This window comes from Daldinia loculata (assembly GCF_022478755.1).
Source record: "Daldinia loculata strain CBS 113971 unplaced genomic scaffold F4817scaffold_41, whole genome shotgun sequence".
In the NCBI taxonomy this organism is placed as follows: Eukaryota; Fungi; Ascomycota; class Sordariomycetes; order Xylariales; family Hypoxylaceae; genus Daldinia; species Daldinia loculata.
In genome coordinates, this window is record NW_026054895.1 from 229,530 (window position 1) to 247,031 (window position 17,502).

General features: G+C 45.3%; 6 protein-coding genes across 6 annotated transcripts; 4 read left to right on the forward strand and 2 right to left on the reverse strand.

Annotated features, from left to right (window-relative positions):
* Positions 1–3,005: 3,005 nt before the first annotated feature.
* Positions 3,006–4,546, reverse strand: F4817DRAFT_188132 (uncharacterized protein). Its single transcript, XM_049298436.1, has 4 exons — positions 4,343–4,546; positions 3,659–4,275; positions 3,138–3,607; positions 3,006–3,058 (listed from the first exon to the last, which is right to left on the reverse strand). Exons 2-4 carry the CDS (start codon positions 4,259–4,261, stop codon positions 3,046–3,048), a joined length of 1,086 nt encoding a protein of 361 aa, XP_049157016.1. The 5' UTR covers positions 4,262–4,275; positions 4,343–4,546; the 3' UTR covers positions 3,006–3,045.
* A 72-nt stretch (positions 4,547–4,618) lies between these two features.
* On the forward strand, positions 4,619–7,025 carry F4817DRAFT_188093 (uncharacterized protein). Its single transcript, XM_049298435.1, has 2 exons — positions 4,619–5,117; positions 5,181–7,025. Exons 1-2 carry the CDS (start codon positions 4,766–4,768, stop codon positions 6,677–6,679), a joined length of 1,851 nt encoding a protein of 616 aa, XP_049157017.1. The 5' UTR covers positions 4,619–4,765; the 3' UTR covers positions 6,680–7,025.
* Positions 6,989–8,997, forward strand: F4817DRAFT_317998 (uncharacterized protein; the record flags this gene model as incomplete). The annotated part of the gene is made up of 3 exons (XM_049300877.1): positions 6,989–7,824; positions 8,087–8,602; positions 8,691–8,997. 3 exons carry the CDS (start codon positions 6,989–6,991, stop codon positions 8,995–8,997), a joined length of 1,659 nt encoding a protein of 552 aa, XP_049157018.1.
* Positions 8,998–10,504: 1,507 nt separating this feature from the next.
* On the reverse strand, positions 10,505–13,718 carry F4817DRAFT_344254 (uncharacterized protein). The gene is made up of 6 exons (XM_049304119.1): positions 13,356–13,718; positions 13,189–13,254; positions 12,450–13,128; positions 12,319–12,387; positions 12,100–12,263; positions 10,505–12,040 (listed from the first exon to the last, which is right to left on the reverse strand). Exons 1-6 carry the CDS (start codon positions 13,502–13,504, stop codon positions 10,909–10,911), a joined length of 2,259 nt encoding a protein of 752 aa, XP_049157019.1. The 5' UTR covers positions 13,505–13,718; the 3' UTR covers positions 10,505–10,908.
* Positions 13,719–13,865: 147 nt separating this feature from the next.
* F4817DRAFT_344260 (NAD(P)-binding protein) lies at positions 13,866–15,529 on the forward strand. Its single transcript, XM_049304120.1, has 2 exons — positions 13,866–14,287; positions 14,351–15,529. The coding sequence occupies exons 1-2, from the start codon at positions 14,255–14,257 to the stop codon at positions 15,227–15,229; spliced, it is 912 nt and encodes a 303-aa protein (XP_049157020.1). The 5' UTR covers positions 13,866–14,254; the 3' UTR covers positions 15,230–15,529.
* Positions 15,530–16,291: 762 nt separating this feature from the next.
* Positions 16,292–17,421, forward strand: F4817DRAFT_318001 (carbohydrate-binding module family 1 protein; the record flags this gene model as incomplete). Its single annotated transcript, XM_049300878.1, has 4 exons — positions 16,292–16,659; positions 16,729–17,054; positions 17,109–17,329; positions 17,395–17,421. The coding sequence occupies 4 exons, from the start codon at positions 16,292–16,294 to the stop codon at positions 17,419–17,421; spliced, it is 942 nt and encodes a 313-aa protein (XP_049157021.1).
* Positions 17,422–17,502: the final 81 nt, after the last annotated feature.

Consider the following 17,502-nt stretch of genomic DNA (forward strand, 5'->3'; position numbering starts at 1 on the left):
CCGACATCATCTCGAGGGATGAAGGTAGGTCGTCGGCGCACCATTTCCCTAGGCCATGGTACAATTTGTGTCGTAATGTTGTCGGGGTATGCCGATCCGGGGACTGGTGGGTGACCAACCCCACGCCGACCACCACGAGATCGTACTGGAGAGGTTGGGTTCGACCGAGCTGGTGGATAGAGAGAATTGAAATCGTCCTCGATTGACTCATCACGAAGGCGCTGGTGGGATGTTGACGGGGATTGTGTATCGCGACCGAGGGAGGAGAGGAAGGAGCTGGTATTATCTGGTCGCCGCTGGGCACGGCTAGGTGGACGGCTAGGAGCGTATTCCATTACGGTTTCGATAGATGGAATAGGTTCGTCGAGCGCCCAACGTCGTCCGTGTATAGGGCGAGGATATGAGTGTAACGCATCGGTCGCTTGGCCACCAGGGCCTCTAGTACTAGCTTGGGGGGGGTTTCGAGCGCCTTCCGCAGGTCTGGAGCTATCCTGTTGGGACTTCCTATCGCCTTTTGCCGATTTGCTCTGCTCGGACATCTGATAATATTAGTCGCGTGATATGGCAACAAACGACATTTCGGCTCGACACTTACCTTGGACTTTAGGCTATGCTGGAGTTAGAGACGTGGCGGAATATTGGGATGGCCGATTTTTAGGTTATTTGGTGGGGGTAGATGGTGTTGATTGATGAATATGATAGATGGTATAAGAAGTTGGCTTCGATATATGCCACTTCGGTAGGTGCTATTGTAGTGTGTGGTAGATACCTCTGTAGGTGTAAAAAGATGGAGGAGTTATTTGTATTGCTTTTGCAATATCAGGTACGAGGAAACTGTGCGAATAAGTCACTTATCGCCCGGATACGGCATGTACGAGAGGAATGTGTGGTGACTAGGAGTGTTACGGGTGAGGGAGATGATAATGATGAAATATGTTGGCTTTGTAAAAGGCTGGATTGATATGGTATGAGGGAAGTTACGAACGTAGAGCGATAAGCCTTTATGTTTGCTAGACGTGATGTGGGATATGTGTGAATGATTATGGGTTTTACGATCTGAAATTGTGTGGCAGAAAGGTGGTAGGTTGTTTGGGGTGGTAGAAGCGTGGTTGAAGCTTGGATTTTGGACTTTTAGGGTGGAATCAACTGGTAAGATGGTGTAAAAGGCAGTGGCAATAAGATTATAGCACTTACCAAATATCCACGGACGAGATTTAAAAGCGATATTAATATATTTTTTAGTAGACCTTGCACGTAAATGTCGTAACTTTTATTAAGTTACTATATCTGATATTGTTGGGACGTTTGGGTTGGGTTGGTGGAGGAGGGTATTGGCCATATAAAACATGTAAAAAATAAAATGCCAAAGGCTTGCATGTAAGGTACACTTGGTAAGGCTGCTATCTTGTAAGAGGAAGGGGTGGTTGATAGAGTGATGTGGTGCTTTACAACCCTGTATTATAGATGGGAGATATGGCATCTGGGGATTTTTCTATGTTGGTTATAATAGAATAGGATATTCCCTTTATATATTAAGCTATTACCTTTTATTGTACCATATTTTAATACTAAATACCACTTCTATATTTAATATAATATTTTTAATATTTAATTATTTACCCTTGTATTAGATGAGCTGATATAGATCTGGCTGGTGTTTAAAGATGGTAATATTTTATTTTAGCTATATGATGTTGATCGGTTCTGTTTATCCAAACCTATAGGTATTATGTTTTAACCATCTTTATTTTTTGTAAGGAGGTATACAAGAAAACGAATATGGATTAACTTATATGGTACTATTACAGATATTATAGAAACCTATAAAGTTTACAGAATTTATAACAATTTTATTATTATTAATAAGTTGTATGCAAAAGCAAGTATGAGGAGAACTCGAGAGGTTTACAGAACTGATGACAAGGTTTTTTTTTTTTTGTATTTTATTATTATGAGCCGTACGTGAAGAAGAAAAACAGTACAATATAAAACAACATAACCGTAAGACACCTAAATGCTAAGGCATGTCTTAATGGTATCCCGCACGATATAAATTTGCTTGTTGCATATAGTATGCCGTAGGACTTACGCTCCCATCCGAGAACGGCCAAACCATATCATCTCTCTTCCTACTATATCCCATATTAGTATCCGTCATATTGAACCTGCCGATGTAGCTGCCCCCTATCCTACTAACCTGGTCACTTGACATTTGAGCCGCCTTTTTCGACGCTCGTTTTCCGCGACTGCGCGGTACACTTGTCTTTTTGGCCTTTCCTTTCGGCTCGGATGATTGCTGTGTACCCGAAGATTCAGCATCGGGCACTGTATTAGACCTGGTCACTCGACTTGGTCTGGTCCGTGTAGAGCCCCGGGTTTTGGCAGAGCCCCGGGTTTTTGTGGACCCTCGTGTTCTTTTGGGGGGTTCAGGTTCCATTGGGGTATTGGCATCTGTAACATCAGCATTATCCTCCTCGTCTCCCTCTCCAGCATGGCTCTCTGTGGCACTAGCAGTGATAGTCTCATCCTGTGAGTTGTCTCCTATATCCACCTGCTTGTCACGTGCCCCCACTTGAGTGTTCTCCACTTGAGTGTTCTCCAACCCCACCTCGTGGTCACGTGCCCCCACTCGAGTGTTCTCCAACCCCACCTCATGGTCACGTGCACCCATCTGAGTGTATTCTACATCCATAGGCCCTGCTCTATTTGGACTGGCATTGTAGATATCTTCCAAGCTAGAATCACCGGACAATTGAGTAGTACTGACATGGAGATCGTCCATAACACCATACTTGCGTTTGGTGCCTGTAGTATTGGGGGCATTGAATTCATCGAGTATATCACCGTAATCGCCTGTGGTGGTTTCTTCAGGTGTGGTGGTTTCTTCAGGTGTGGTGGTTTCTTCCTGTGTGTTGCTTTGACGTTGTTCCGTCGCAGCTGGGAGCTCTTGCTCATTGACAAATAAGTCATCATCTTCCGAGTCTGAAAACTCCAATGATGCCCTCACCTTCTTTGGTGGAGGGGGCTTAGAACTGTCGCGTTTGTCTAAATCCATGGCCTTTGCTTGTATAGTATGAGCAGATTGACGAACCGGCATAGGCGGGGGCTTTGGTACAGGATCGACCGATGGTACGTACGGCAGCCAGTCGAATTGGTTCAATTCGACAAATTTGCTCTTATCAGAAAAGAGCATGGATTCGAAGTCTTCTCGTAGACCTTTACGGGCGGTATCGTCCACATTCCATTTGTTATACTTGGGATTCCCATCTTTGTCGTAGCTAGTGGGAATTCTTTTCTTGGTAGCCTCTGTGACATGGAACCAGCTTAACCCAGGATTCCTGTCCCTCTCGCCTCTCACTAGGATGATCATAGGTGGAGTGAGAGTAGTATAGATACGCTGTAAGAAATAGAACACCAAACTCTTCTTGTCACTAAGCGTGGATTCGACGTCCATAACCTTGTACATTGTACGGCCCCACATGTTCTTGAAGACATTTGTGTCGAAGCGGCCTTCAAGCCAGATGCGAAGAACTTCGGCGTTCACTGTGTCCGCTTGGCTGCGCCCTGTTTCTTCTGGATAGTCTCGGATAAGTTGATCAACATGGGACTAGGTATCTGTTAGCAAGCTTCCATTTATCGCAATTATTATTATACTTGCATAAAGCCGTTCGAATAGAACCTCATGCTTTATATTCCTGTAGTCGCAATATATATATTCGCGAAGCGCCCTAAAGACACTAGAGGATGTATCGACATTCTTGCAGGTCTTCTTGATTATCCAGCCCGCGCATGCTGGACTCTGGAAGGCGAATACATGCTTCCGCAATTCCCAATCCAACCGTTCTTTGGCCTGAGCCATCTCTTGCTTAGACAATTCGGGAAGATCGCCGTTCTTTGGTTTCCATTGGTACGAGAGGTTGGTGCGCGTCTTGACGAGGTTTATAACATTGGCCCGTTTAGGCTTGAGGAAGATCTCTGGCCGTACCTCCTCGAGGGGTGGAACTTGGACGTCTTCCTTGGTAGGGTTTGTGGGGAGTGTCGGTGTAGATTGTAGTGAAGATGTCGCTGCTGCTGCATGTATGGGGGTTGGTGACGAGGCTAGTGCTGTAGTGGTACGACCTGGAAAGCCTGGGCTGGATGAGGTCATGATAGCAGGCGTACGACGTTGGCTACCTCCACGTGCTGCAGCACGAGCACCGCGCGTGGGCATTGGAGGAAGGCCGCCGCCACGGGAAGACGAGCTCGGTATCTTATCGTCCATTTTATAACGTAATCCTATTAAAGATACGTTAAATTTTATTCTTGTTTTAATCGATAATAGAAAATAATTTAATATGCTTACTTCTGCGCTTTACAATACAAACTGTTGAGGTTTTAGATACGGAAGTTGAATTAAGTTTCAATATTCATTGTCCAATATGTTCGGGAGCCTTAGAAGTTACATGCAGTTGGTTACAGTTGTTGGAATAGGGTTCTTACTGCTGCGTTAGTGTGCTAGTTGAGGCATCAAGAATCCGAAACTGCAGGCACGAAAGGCATAAAGTGCCAATGCACCAATGTTGAAGCAGGTGAGGTAACCAACCCACCTACAATGGCCATCTCTTGTTTTCTTTTTTTTTTTTTTTACTAATTCCATTCGCGACTTTCTACACACATACACCAGCATTTAATTCTAATGCGTTAACTGTTTTTAAATACGTTGTTCTACATTGTGTATATCTACGCGGTTTAGGTATTTGCGTTTCGGTTACCATTATTTACGAAAATGCCACGCATAAGACGAAGCGCGAATTTACCCATGTCTCGGGCGCGCATATCTGAGGTACTGTATGATCATACGCGTCCAGATACTAATACTGAGCATGATACCAACAACGATACCAACAACGATACCAACAACGATACCAATAACGACATTGACAATGATACCAACAATGACATTGACCTATATACAAATATTATAGATGCAATGCCAATCCCAGGGATTCTTGAAGGTCAAGATGATATAGCAACCGATAATAATCATGGAGGTATGATGGATGATGCTATGCACGCTAATTATAATAACGACAATAATATACTGGAAGATGAACATAATAGCAGCAGCGAAAATGAAGGTATGTTATTTATATAAATAATGAAATGATAAGCAGAATAATATGCAAACTAATACGTTATAGAAATTATCGATTTAAATGCAATACAGTATGGCAGTGTCGAAGACAACATGGAGCGTATGGCAGAATCAGCTTTAGATCCATCCGACGTAGAGGCTGCCATAGAATATAATAATATATTCGAACAAATAGAACCACCGGAACCAAGGGCATTTGACGAGGACGACGACAGTGATGAGGGAGATCTAGGACTATTGGACGGTTTAGATTCATCTGCGCTATCAGGCACAGCCCAGACCTCGGCCACGTTCCAGGCCTCAGACGTCGACAATGGTGATATACCCGATATTTCGTATCCCCTCGAGAACCGACATAACCAAGAATTAAATATGTCTAAGTTCGAAATAGCAATCGCTGCTTATACAAACCTTACTGGCATGAGTCGTGATGAATGGGTATCCTTACGTGAAATCCTCACATTAATTCGCGATAAGGATGGCAACGAGATCGACGACATTTGCGCCCTTCCAACAGTACTAGCCACCCTGCAACAGCAATTCCATACTCGTCTACCTCTTCTGCCGATGCGTGAAGCAGAAATCCCACTCAGAGCCGAGAAGATGCCCACCGAATCAAAGTCTCGTCGGGCTAAAACCCAGGCGAAACTGGCACATCGGAACCAGAACAAGAAACAAAACCGCAAGAAACGAAAGGCAGAACCTATAGAGGAAACCCCTATGCTCACAACCAAATTAACGCTTTTTGATCCGGTTGCCTTATTTGAAACTCTTCTGGCCTCTGACATCAGCAATGATATATACTGCGGGCCGGCTATATTCGTCGATAACCCTACGGAATTCTACCATGGACATTGTTGGTCTGGATCAGTTCGTACATCAGGCGGTAATTATGCCCACCTTGGATCCCAAGCTATAATCTTTCCTAGTAATTGGATATACTACCAGTGTACCAATAGTAACTGTCACTATCAACCTGCCAACGAAAAGAACCTCAAGACTACCGACCTACATATCGGACGCGTATATGGCGTTGGGTTAGACATGCGTGAAGAGTCTTGCACGGGAAAAAGTAAGACTGTTAAAGCATTACAAATTCAAGATTGTATCCACCAATATCGCGAAGATGAGCGGTTAAACAATCTTGAGTTAAACCCAGGACTCCATGAGAATGAGTTAATATTGGTTTCAGAAACCATATATATACCGGAGACGAATGCATGGTCATTGGAGAATGTATACCTGGATTATGAATTTGGGGAGTGTTTTGACAATCCCGAACCTCCCAAATTACGGCCTAATGCAAAAAGACAAACAAAACAGGATATACCTTGGCCAAAATATGACGTTCGTACAGAACCGTCAACTAAAGACAGTTCTGACAGGTATTGGTTCGCTCGTCGTATGATTGTGTCTGGTCAGAAGGTGGACAAGAACCTCGATGTACATGCTACGAAGGAAGTAACACCCCTCTGTCATACCCATCCCATACGCGCCGAATTAGAGCTTCAAACCTACGGTCGAGCAACATTTGAAAAAGAATAGGATCAACTCTTACCCAATGCAACACCTGTTAAAACCATTCCCTATGTGAATTTTATCGACGGGTTTAGTGTCTTCGGCAACTCATATCGATCTTTAATGGGCGATTATATTACACCAGCCGGACTATGTAAAGCGGATCGGTTTAGGCCCGGCAACATATATCCACTAGTACTTAGACCGCATGGGTCGAACTTTGCAGATGTCGTGAAGGCACTCGGCAGGCTCGGGATGCTAGATAAAGCAATAACATCGAACATCAAAGGTAAATGTACTACAGTTTGTGCGTTTGCCTTATGTTACACAGGAGATATGCCTCAACAGGCTGAAAACAGTGGGCTCAAAGGCCCTCGCGGGATCAAATTCTGCCGCTGTTGTTTTATTGCATCGACAAGGAACTCTCAACAACCTAGCACTACACTAGACTTCGATGTCGTTACACACGGTCGGTACCATCACCAGCTTAAGCGCATGCAAAAGACCATGGCCGACATACATGAAGATAAGGCTACAAAGGCTGCATATGGCTCGCAATGGGGGATAGCCAATCCAGCGCCACCACTTGAAACTATCTCTCCGGCTCTCGATTTAATACTCTCGCGTCCATTCGATACAGCCCATTCAGAATATGCCGGGTTGACCAACCTAATGCACAGTCTCATCCGTGACGGCGTACTAACTCCCTCAGCAGTAGATGAATACACACTCGAATTACGAGCATGGCCATTTCCACCCGGTGGGCGGCGACTACAATCACCAAAACATCATCTGGCCAGTTACAACATGTCGTCCCATGCTATCTGGTCCATCATCATCCCCCCCTTCCTTCGCAGCTGGCTCAGACCCCATCATATAAAAGCCAACTTTTATAGAGAGGCTTCTCAAGACCATGAACCGATTGATATTGTTATCCAAGCTTGCACGGCAATTGCCAAGAGTAACAGTCTTTTGATGGGGTCTAAGTCATTAAACACCAGTCGGATTGACACTTTACGAAGTATTAGGAAGGCTAGAGAACTATTCAACCAGCTCTGTGTATACGCATCCAGATCCTTGAATTCGCGGGCAGGGTCTGTTATGTCCGTCCAGGGGCAAGACAACCAGGGGACTGTTGGAGATGATATAGCTGCCTCAGGTCGCTCGTTACAGTATCTCAACGACACACTCAGACCAAATATCCATATCGCATCTCATTTTATGGATTTTATAGAGGAATATGGTCTAATAACAAATTGCAATACACTAACCGGGGAAGATTTACATCGGCAAGTTTACTTTATTTCATTTTTCCTCGCATAACACAAAGCCATACCTTCTATATACCCCCGTCTTACGGGGCTATCTAAATAACCACCAATATACATCTAAAGCATACCGCAATAAGGTCGAGCTGACATTTGATATCTTTAGATTCTATAAGCGCCGGGTCCGAGAAACAAACAAACATAATATCGAAAAAGCTCTTCTCAAAAAGCAGAATGTACAAATGACCATACGCTTTATCCTTCGGAACGCCTACAGCGAAAAGGACCCCGATATAACAGCCCAATTACAGGAGCTTTATACACAATGCCCCACCCTATTTAAGCAAGTGCTCTCTCGCGCTAATCGAAACGAGTTGGCTGATATGGCTGATGCTGATGCTAATGCCGATGATATAGAGAAGGCCTTTGTGATGTCTGAAAACAATACACACGTCCAAACCGTAATGATTAACCGCGTTGACAGGAAAGAGCTTATGCAAACCACACATCCCATTCAAGGCAATAACCTATTGCCTATGAAAAACCGCCAAATATTTCCTTTATTCATATCTAAACTCCGCGCAGCATATTATCGCGACTATGGCTATCCCATTTCGCACCCTACGGGATATGAAAATAGCGACAAGATCGCATGGTCCCATAAACTTGGGTTCAATGATAAGTGAGCACCTATGGTTCTTCTATCGTTATTAAATATTCTTTTATGTGAGGTCTAGCTAACAGCTTACTTACTTTGACATAATATATAGGGCAACCAGGGTGCGGTATGTCTTCAGCAGGGGCGATTATATTCAATATAACGGCGGAGACTGCTTTGGTCGTATCGATCAGATTTTCACATTTGACGTCTATGGTGATACTCACATCTTTGCAATAATTACGCCGTTGCAGCGAACAGGGGAGCGTGATAGGTTGTTAGAACTGGAAGTATTACGCGAAATGGAAGACGAGCCAACTATTATCGGGATTACAGCTATCGAGCCATTCAAACCATACCTGGTCGATGTTGCCAATGTTGGCGTTGTTAATGTAGACTGGAGCGTCCGTTGGTTATAAGCAAGGTAAGTACCTCCTATCTCTTAAGCCAAGTTAGTTGTAAGGCGTTAACAAATACCTCTGCAAGATATTTAAGGTAAGTGCGTTTACTTACAGCAGAATCTATCTTAACTGATGGTTATTGTAGGGTTATGGCATGGGTATAACCCTTCCGAGAAGACCCGGTGCCATATGGTATATGCCAAAGGCTTGGATTTTGCCAATTGCATGTAAGTAGCCTAACATCTTTAACAGTTTTGTTTTGGGGGGGGGAGTACTGCTTATAAGTTAACAGCTTTCTATATTTCAAAAGGTACATGTCCTACCAGCACTACAGCAAGTACCTCACAACCCAGCAGACAGGTATCTGCACAGCTATATGCAAAGTTTAATTGGCATATTAGACTTTAAATGTCCAAGAAGTGTTGGGATTCTGACGGTAAGGTAAAGTTTGACCCTATTCTGAACTGATACCATTGCGACGTACTAATCAGCCATAGGGTTATGAGGAAGGTTGAAGGGGCACATTATACTTTGAGAACGTCACGAGGTAAAGTTTCACCCTATTCTAAACTGATACCATTGCAACGTACTAATCAGCTATAAGGTTATGAAGAAGGTTAAGAGGGGCATATTATGCTCTAGAATGTACCAGGTAATGTTGGATACCATTTTGGGTTTAAACCTATTATTAAAACGTACCAGGTAACTAATTGGTTACAGGACTATAGCCAAAACGAAACGAGGATGCTATTGTGAAGGGGTAGGAGGTAGGCTACCTAACCTACCCAAGGTATTAGGCAAGTACTTACCCTTTATATCAGAATTGATTGTATGGTTCTAATAATATTTAAGATATTATACAATTGTATGTTATGGAATAAAACTTATGTATATCAATAGTTTTGGGTAAAAAAATGGTTTTGATATGTAAAATAATACTGTTGCATAAAATGATATCAATGTATGGAATAATAGTAATAAAAAAAATAATTGCAAATAATACAATCATATGGTTGATTCTAATGTTACCATTAAACGAAATGGTTTTAATACATGGAATGGTTTTAATACATGGAATGGTTTTAATACGTGGAATGGTTTTAATACGTGGAATGGTTTTAATACGTGGAATGGTTTATAGTACGGAATGGTTTTAATACGTGGAATGGTTTATAGTACGGAATGGTTTTAATACGTGGAACGGGGAAGGCTGATTCCGTTGTTTCCATTAGGTGGAATGGTATTATTGGATAAAATAGTTTTAGGTTTACGGAATGGTTCTCCGTACCCCCAAACCTCCGCTATGGTAACCATAAACCCCACAATAAGGTTTAAAGTTTTAACGTTTGAGCTAATGGGACGAGGTGGCCAATCTCATCGAATTATTTCGGAATGGAAATTCTTCTGATTTTAGCCCTTATAACCTTTACTTCGGAAAAGTAAAATTTTGACTTAGAAAAAAAAAATTTTAAACATTTTTTTTTTTTTTTTAAATTTTTTTTTTTTAATATATTCCGTTCTTAAATTTAAAAACGTTTTTTACGGCGGAATAGTTTCGAGTAAATAAAACGATTATTTTAAACCAGACCCACAAAAATCAAATCCAGACCCACTATTTCCGGATTCCAGCCAATCAAAGGCCTTGAAACCCGAAAGCGTTCTTTTATACAAAACCGTTCTTATTTTAGAACGGTTCTTAGAAACCCCCCCCCGCCGGTATGGTACCTAGATACCTCCTACCTAGGTATGTATCATCTCTAATATGGCATTAGGTACCTGTTTATTCATTTCCTCTCGGTGAAATATTCCAATTTAAACTCTGATTCTTCTACTCTGGCTAATTCCGCCGTGCGTCCGAATCATTAGTAACTCCCTACTCCGTTTATTCCCATCCATCCCGTAGCACCCTTGTGAGTACCGAAAGTAACCTTACTTCGTCTCACCGCTCAATTCCGCAAGGAAAAGCACAAACTCCATCTCCGCGGCCTCGTCTTCCGCGAACGCGCCGCGGAACCAGGCCGCGAGACTCGAGAGCTGACACTTGCAGACTCGCACGCGCTCGCTGCCGCAGATCCCGCCCCAGTACGGGACGGGCGTCCCTTGGTGCTTCCACACCTGGAAGGCCGCGTCCTGCTCCTTTGCTTCGAATAGGTCGATTACTTCGTCGCTGGTGGTAGCGTTTGAGGAGGATGCGCCCGGGGAGTCGGCGTCGCTGCGGCAGTTCGCGCAGCGCCCCTTTAGACGCGCGTAGGAGCATGCTACGATGGCGCTCATGAGCACGCCAGGGATAAGTAGAGGGTTAAGCCGCAGACGTGTGCGCAAGAGGGGACAGGTAATTCCGCTCCTGGCGTCGCAGTCGGTGCGGGCGGATTCGACGGTGAAGATGCGGCAGACTTGCGCGGCGTTCCAGAGTGCGGCGCGGGGACAACCGGTCGAAATCCAGCTTAGGAGGTGGGCTTGGGGCTTGCGGGTTGGGATTGCGGCGCCGGGGCGGGACTTGTAGTAATGCCCTTTGATACGTAGGACGTTCATGGGAGCGAACATTTTCAGTGTGGACATGTACATTAGTGTGAATGTGAGCGGAGCTAGGAGATGCTCGGTTCCGTTGAGATCGCCTGAGAAGTATTTCTCGAGCAGGGGGTAGTCTTGATTGCGCTTCTCTCGCCAGAGGGTTAGGTGTGGGTGTGCCATGTCGACGAAGATGCCGGGATTAATCACTTCGGCAAGCTCGTCTGACATGGAACTATGGGCTTCTCGTGCTAGTTCCCAGATAGTTGTCTGAGTTGCGCAGGTGCTTAGGTGGTAGTCAATGTCGGTGAGGCAGTACGGCAACTTTCCGCGGTTGGGATTCAGGGCGTCGCGCATGAAGAATGAAAAGAGTGCCTTTTCACGACCTGCTGGTTCGTTCCATTGGAGCTTGCGCCTCTCTGGTTCATTGGAAGCAGCCCATAGCTGAGAGGACTTCGGTAGAGGAATCCATAGCTCTTGATACCGCACTGAAGGAGGGTGGTCTAGCAGCATACTGAGATATGCGTCGACGCGAAGAACAGAAAACGCAAGTCTAGGCGTTGAATCGCACCGTTAGTGTTTGGAGTATGTTTGGGATGAAGTAGAGACTACCTGTTGAGTTGTTCTTGTATTCGCCAAGCAACGAATGGACAACCACTAACCAGGCCACTCATTTCGTGACATGAGTATTGGCCGTTAAAAACACCAAGATACCGACATGTTGATACTAATAAGCCTGTGAGGTTGAGGGCTTTTGCTACCATACCATCCGTAGTCTATGAATATCAATACCAGATAAAAATGGTGGTAGGCGTATACATCTCAACGTACCAACATGTATGTTGCGTAAACGATATAAAGTAAAACGGCTTGTAATAAATGTAACGGCGGATGTGGAAACTAGGTAGTGGGTATTAGTCATTGAAGGGAGGAATCCAGAGTAGGGTCAGTCTTTCACACACCATTCGAATCCGAGCTACTTCGTCGAAGACAATAGGAGCAAGTTTTTCGTGATCTGGTCCTTTTTCAAGCCAACTAGCCAATATAACCACGGATGCCGATAGAACCGGTGGAGTCTTCTCCAGTTCAAACGTTGGCGCGTGTAAGATAGCCCAGTACGGATGAATCTCTTGGAAGAAAAGTTCGACAAGCCTCTTGGAATTGGGTGAGTTCGCGTCCAGATAAGTCTGTGAATCTGCCACCACAGTAGGTCCAGGCGATTCGGAAGTCGTCTGAGGTTGTGTTGTTGGCGGCGACGTCTGCTGAAGAGACATATGGGTAATATTCGATGTGTTGAAGTGGGTTGGCACAAATCTAGCTGCGCTAGCATTTGATGTAGAATGGACCAAGCCAGTTGGTTGCAGGGTGCCATGCTCTTCATGAATAATGTTCAAGTCATTTGAAGCTTCCGGGTATGAGGGTGTAGCCGGGAATGGTCCCGAATTCCAACCTTCTGGAGTTGGTGGAAGCCATGTTGCTTGACTGGGACCGCTCGCCGGCATCACGATCGCTGGTTCAGTACTGGCCCCATGATGGTCATCTGAATCAATCCAACGACACTCTATCCAACTCGAAGCACAAGCTCCGCAAGGGGAATTCCCATCGCATTGGGTGCTCCGTTCACCGCAGGGCAAACATATTCTAAAAGTCAATCACGAAACATGTAAGTGATAATCTCGAGCTACCCGAAGTGTCACTCACCTTCTTGTGCCTGGCGGCTGAGAAACATCTGGGTTATGTTGTTTTACATGTCTCTTAAACACATCGCTAACGTCTATATTAGCACCATAATCATAAAACTACCTACCTACCTCCTATTTACTGTGTCGAGGCGGGGAGAGCCAATAAGCTAAGGATGATGTACATACCTCCGTGCGTAACGCCGCCCACATACAGGGCATTTATACTGATGCTCAGGATTGTGGCCTAGTTTATGTCGATTTAGATGCTCCTTTCTAGTGAAGCGTTTGTCACACCCAGGAAACGAGCATTCCCAACTTTTTGGTAACGAGGACATATCGAGACATTCCGCCTGTACTCCCGCCCCCTGTCCTCACACAGGCCAACAAAGCAAGACTGGACTAATACACGTCTAGTCAGCTAGTGACCTAACTTGATCGAGAAATTAAGATGTCGAAGGTTTCCGCAGAGTCCTCGTTGGCAGGGATATTCTCGCAATGCTATGAGTCCTCCCACCTAAACATATGTGGATGTGTGGATTGGAATAAGCATGTGGAATGTGGAATGGGAGAGAGATTTGACGGTGATGAAGGAGATATCGGAGTTGACTTACAGTAATCCGATATCACCGGCCAGCATATATTAGTCATGACAATGTGGGATTGAAAATGTGGGATGTGGGATGAAGCCTTTGCCAAGTGGGGGTGAGGTCGATTCTCTTAAAAGAGATCATGTAAATAATTAAGGGACCAATACAGGTACGTAGGCCGGTAAGAAGATCTGACCAATGTGGGATGCTGTTTTGGTGAGGTTCTGCTATGATGATATGTCTCCAAATCGTTTCAAGAACGATATTTTCCAACATCACCGCTCCTTATGGCGTCAGTACGCTAGGTAATCATCTGAGAATGACGATTACTAAAAGACAACAGTTTACAAGATGGAGAACGTAGAAGTATAAAGTCATCTTCTCGGACGAGAAGAAAGAAGAAATCGAAGCATATCCCTTCTCATCAGTAGCAATTACCTTCGAGACCTTGATAAGAAACACAGCTTCTCTCAACTTTTACCTATCCCATCTATCAATATGACTACAATTACGAAGGTCGCCATTGCAGGTGTAAGTGGGCAGGAAAAATGCAATAATACCCCTATCCATTTCATCCTCACTGATACCCTATAGGCCAAGGGAGATCTTGGAGAGCCAGTGTTTGAACAACTCTTAAAGGCGGGTTTCCAAATTACTGTTATAACCCGCAAAGGCAGCTCTCATATCTGGCCGTCCAATATTACCGTCAAGGAAGCCAACTATGACTCGCTCGATTCTCTGACGGAGGCACTTCAGGGTCAAGATGCTGTTGTCTCGACTATTACAACTTCGTCATTGAGCGCACAGATCAACCTGATTGACGCTGCAGTCAAGGCAGGGGTGAAACGCTTCATTCCATCCGAATTCGGTTCCGACACTTTCAACGCAAAGGCTTCACAGCTGCCTTGCTATAAACCCAAGATCGAAGTCCAGCAAGCACTGAAGAAAGCAGCTGCTGAGAGCAGTCTGACGTGGACCGCTGTACTCTGCGGACCTTTCTTGGACTGGGCGATCCGTGTCGGGTTCTTCGCTGACGTTAAGAACCGTACTATTTCATTGCCGGATGGAGGAAACAACACTGCTTCGAGCACGACCCTCCCGACTGTCGGCAAGGCCGTGGTGGGTGTACTGAAGAACTTTGAACGGACCAAGAATCGTCAAGTCTACATCCAAGAGGCTATCATCACCTTGAAGCAGATTGCGGAGATTCTCAAGAAGTATACCGGGACAGAAGGGTGGGTTGAGAACGTCACGTCTCTCGACGAGGGACTTCAGAAGGCTTTGGAAGAAAACAAGACAGCATACACGCCAAATGTCTTCATCTCGACTCTCAGGGTAGCTATGTGGGGTAAGGAATACGGCGGTACCTTCCAGAAGCTTGATAATGAGCTACTGGGAATCAAGCAGTTGAGCCCGGCTGAAGTGGAGGCTATTGTGGCCAAGAACATCCCCACGTACAACGCCGAGGGATGATGAGCAATATCGCCCTCCACGTATGGACTACTAATTATTATCCCTCGGAGATTGTAGGGGATAGAGCAATATCCTATCCACTTTAGATCATGTTAGTCTTGTAGTTTGCAGTTTGAAGTAGAATTTAGCTACCGAATTTCCACATATACCGACATAACGAAATCGATGAATTGCTATTAAAGTTGTAAGATCGTGAACTAATAGAAGCCCCGCGTCTAAATTACACAGCATTAAATAGGGGAAAATCAAGCGACTATGTCCGAAATTTACCCGTGCCAGGAATAAATCGATGTAATAAGATCCCGATGTATGAAATTATTATGATTAAACTCACCTACCTTTGGTAGATATTTAGCTGAAAATATGAGGCTACCAGATATGTAATCATCCATGATCGATATTCCGCCGATCCGGGACACGATTCCGAATCTTAAGCTTGAAAAGCTAGCGTCATAGTTGAATCTCGCGCCGCTATCCCGGCTTGGTTGGGGCTTGGCAAGAAGCAAGAATCTGGTGACGTTGTCTAGCACAGGATAGATTATGGTCTGGGGTTCATGCTTGAGCGGCTTCGTCCAATTTATTTCCGAGTTGCTGGGCTCTTCTGGGGTTCGCCTAGCATCACATGAGCCGGGATTTCGCGGTGGTCTTCGCTATCACCCTGGCTTGTTAATAGGGGGCCTGCCGAAAATAGATCCGGATGTGCAACCTCCGCCGATCGTTCGTGGCATCTAGTTTTCCCCCCAGCACACCACAACTTATCGAAACGCTAGGATGGTTATGGAGTTTGGGCCGTTCTGTTTCCGCTCAGAGCTTCCGCATCGCTAGCCATTGGAGGAGAATACTGGCTCCTTGATGATACCCAACCATAGCTTTTCGCCGTCGCGCGGCCAGTTGCTACCGTGTGATCCGTCTGGACTCCGGGGTTGCCACCTCTAGCATAATCATGATGGCAACCATCCTGATTATTTATAGATGAATCTGACCCCAGGTTCTCATTCGTACTTTTCAGGATCGACAGGAGCCCTCATCTCAGCAGCAGGACGTTATTCTCAAGCTTACAAAATGAGATACTCTTTAGTAGCGGCTACTATTGCCAGCGCCAGTCTGGCAAGCGCACACACGATTTTCGTTCAACTTGAGGCAAACGGTGCGACGAATCCAGTATCTCACGGCATAAGAACGCCAACTTATGATGGTCCTATCAGCGACGTAACGTCCAACGATGTTGCTTGCAACGGCGGTCCTAACCCGACCACGCCCTCTGACAAGATCATCGACGTCAAAGCTGGCTCCACGGTCAACGCCATCTGGAGGCACACGCTGACATCTGGCCCTGGTGATGTGATGGATGCGAGCCATCTAGGCCCTACCCTCGCCTACCTCAAGAAAGTCGACGATGCGACGACTGACAAGGGATACGGCAATGGTTGGTAAGTTAGATAGATAGGTAGTCTATCATTTCAAACGCGAATTTGGGCCGAATACTTACTGTTCGCCAGGTTCAAGATTCAGGAAGATGGCTACAGCAACGGAGTCTGGGGTACCTCAAAGGTTATCAACAACGAGGGCAAGCAACCGATCAAGATCCCAGACTGTCTGCCAGATGGTCAATACCTCCTCCGTGCCGAAATGATTGCTCTTCACGCCGCTGGATCCAGTAAGGGCGTCCAGCTCTACATGGAATGCGCACAGATCAATATCTCAGGAGGTTCGGCTACCAAGACGCCCACAACCTATAGCCTCCCCGGCATTTACAAGCAGGATGATCCGGGCCTCCTCATCAACATCTACTCCATGGATAAGAACAGCCAATACGTTATTCCTGGTATGGTTCCATTTTAAGCAGCTCGATAGCACTCACTAACACAGACATGGCTAGGCCCCGACCCTTTCACTTGCTCGGCAGCTAGCTCCGGTGGTGACTCCCAAACCACACCGAAGTTACCTGCTTCCACAACACTAGCAACCTCTACCAAGACCGCAGCACCCACGACACCCACCTCTCCTTCGGGATGTACTGTTGCGCAGTGGGCTCAATGCGGTGGCTCTGGCTTTACGGGATGCAGCACTTGCGCTAGTGGATATACTTGCAAGAAACAGGTATGTCACATTGATTCATTCATTATCGCAGATATATATGGGTTTTACTAACTTGCACGTTATAGAACGAGTACTATTCCCAGTGCGCGTAAAACATAATTCAGATACCGGGTTTAGAATAGTAATACGAAGTATCAGCATGTAGCTACGCCCACATTTTCTTATGGTGTGAA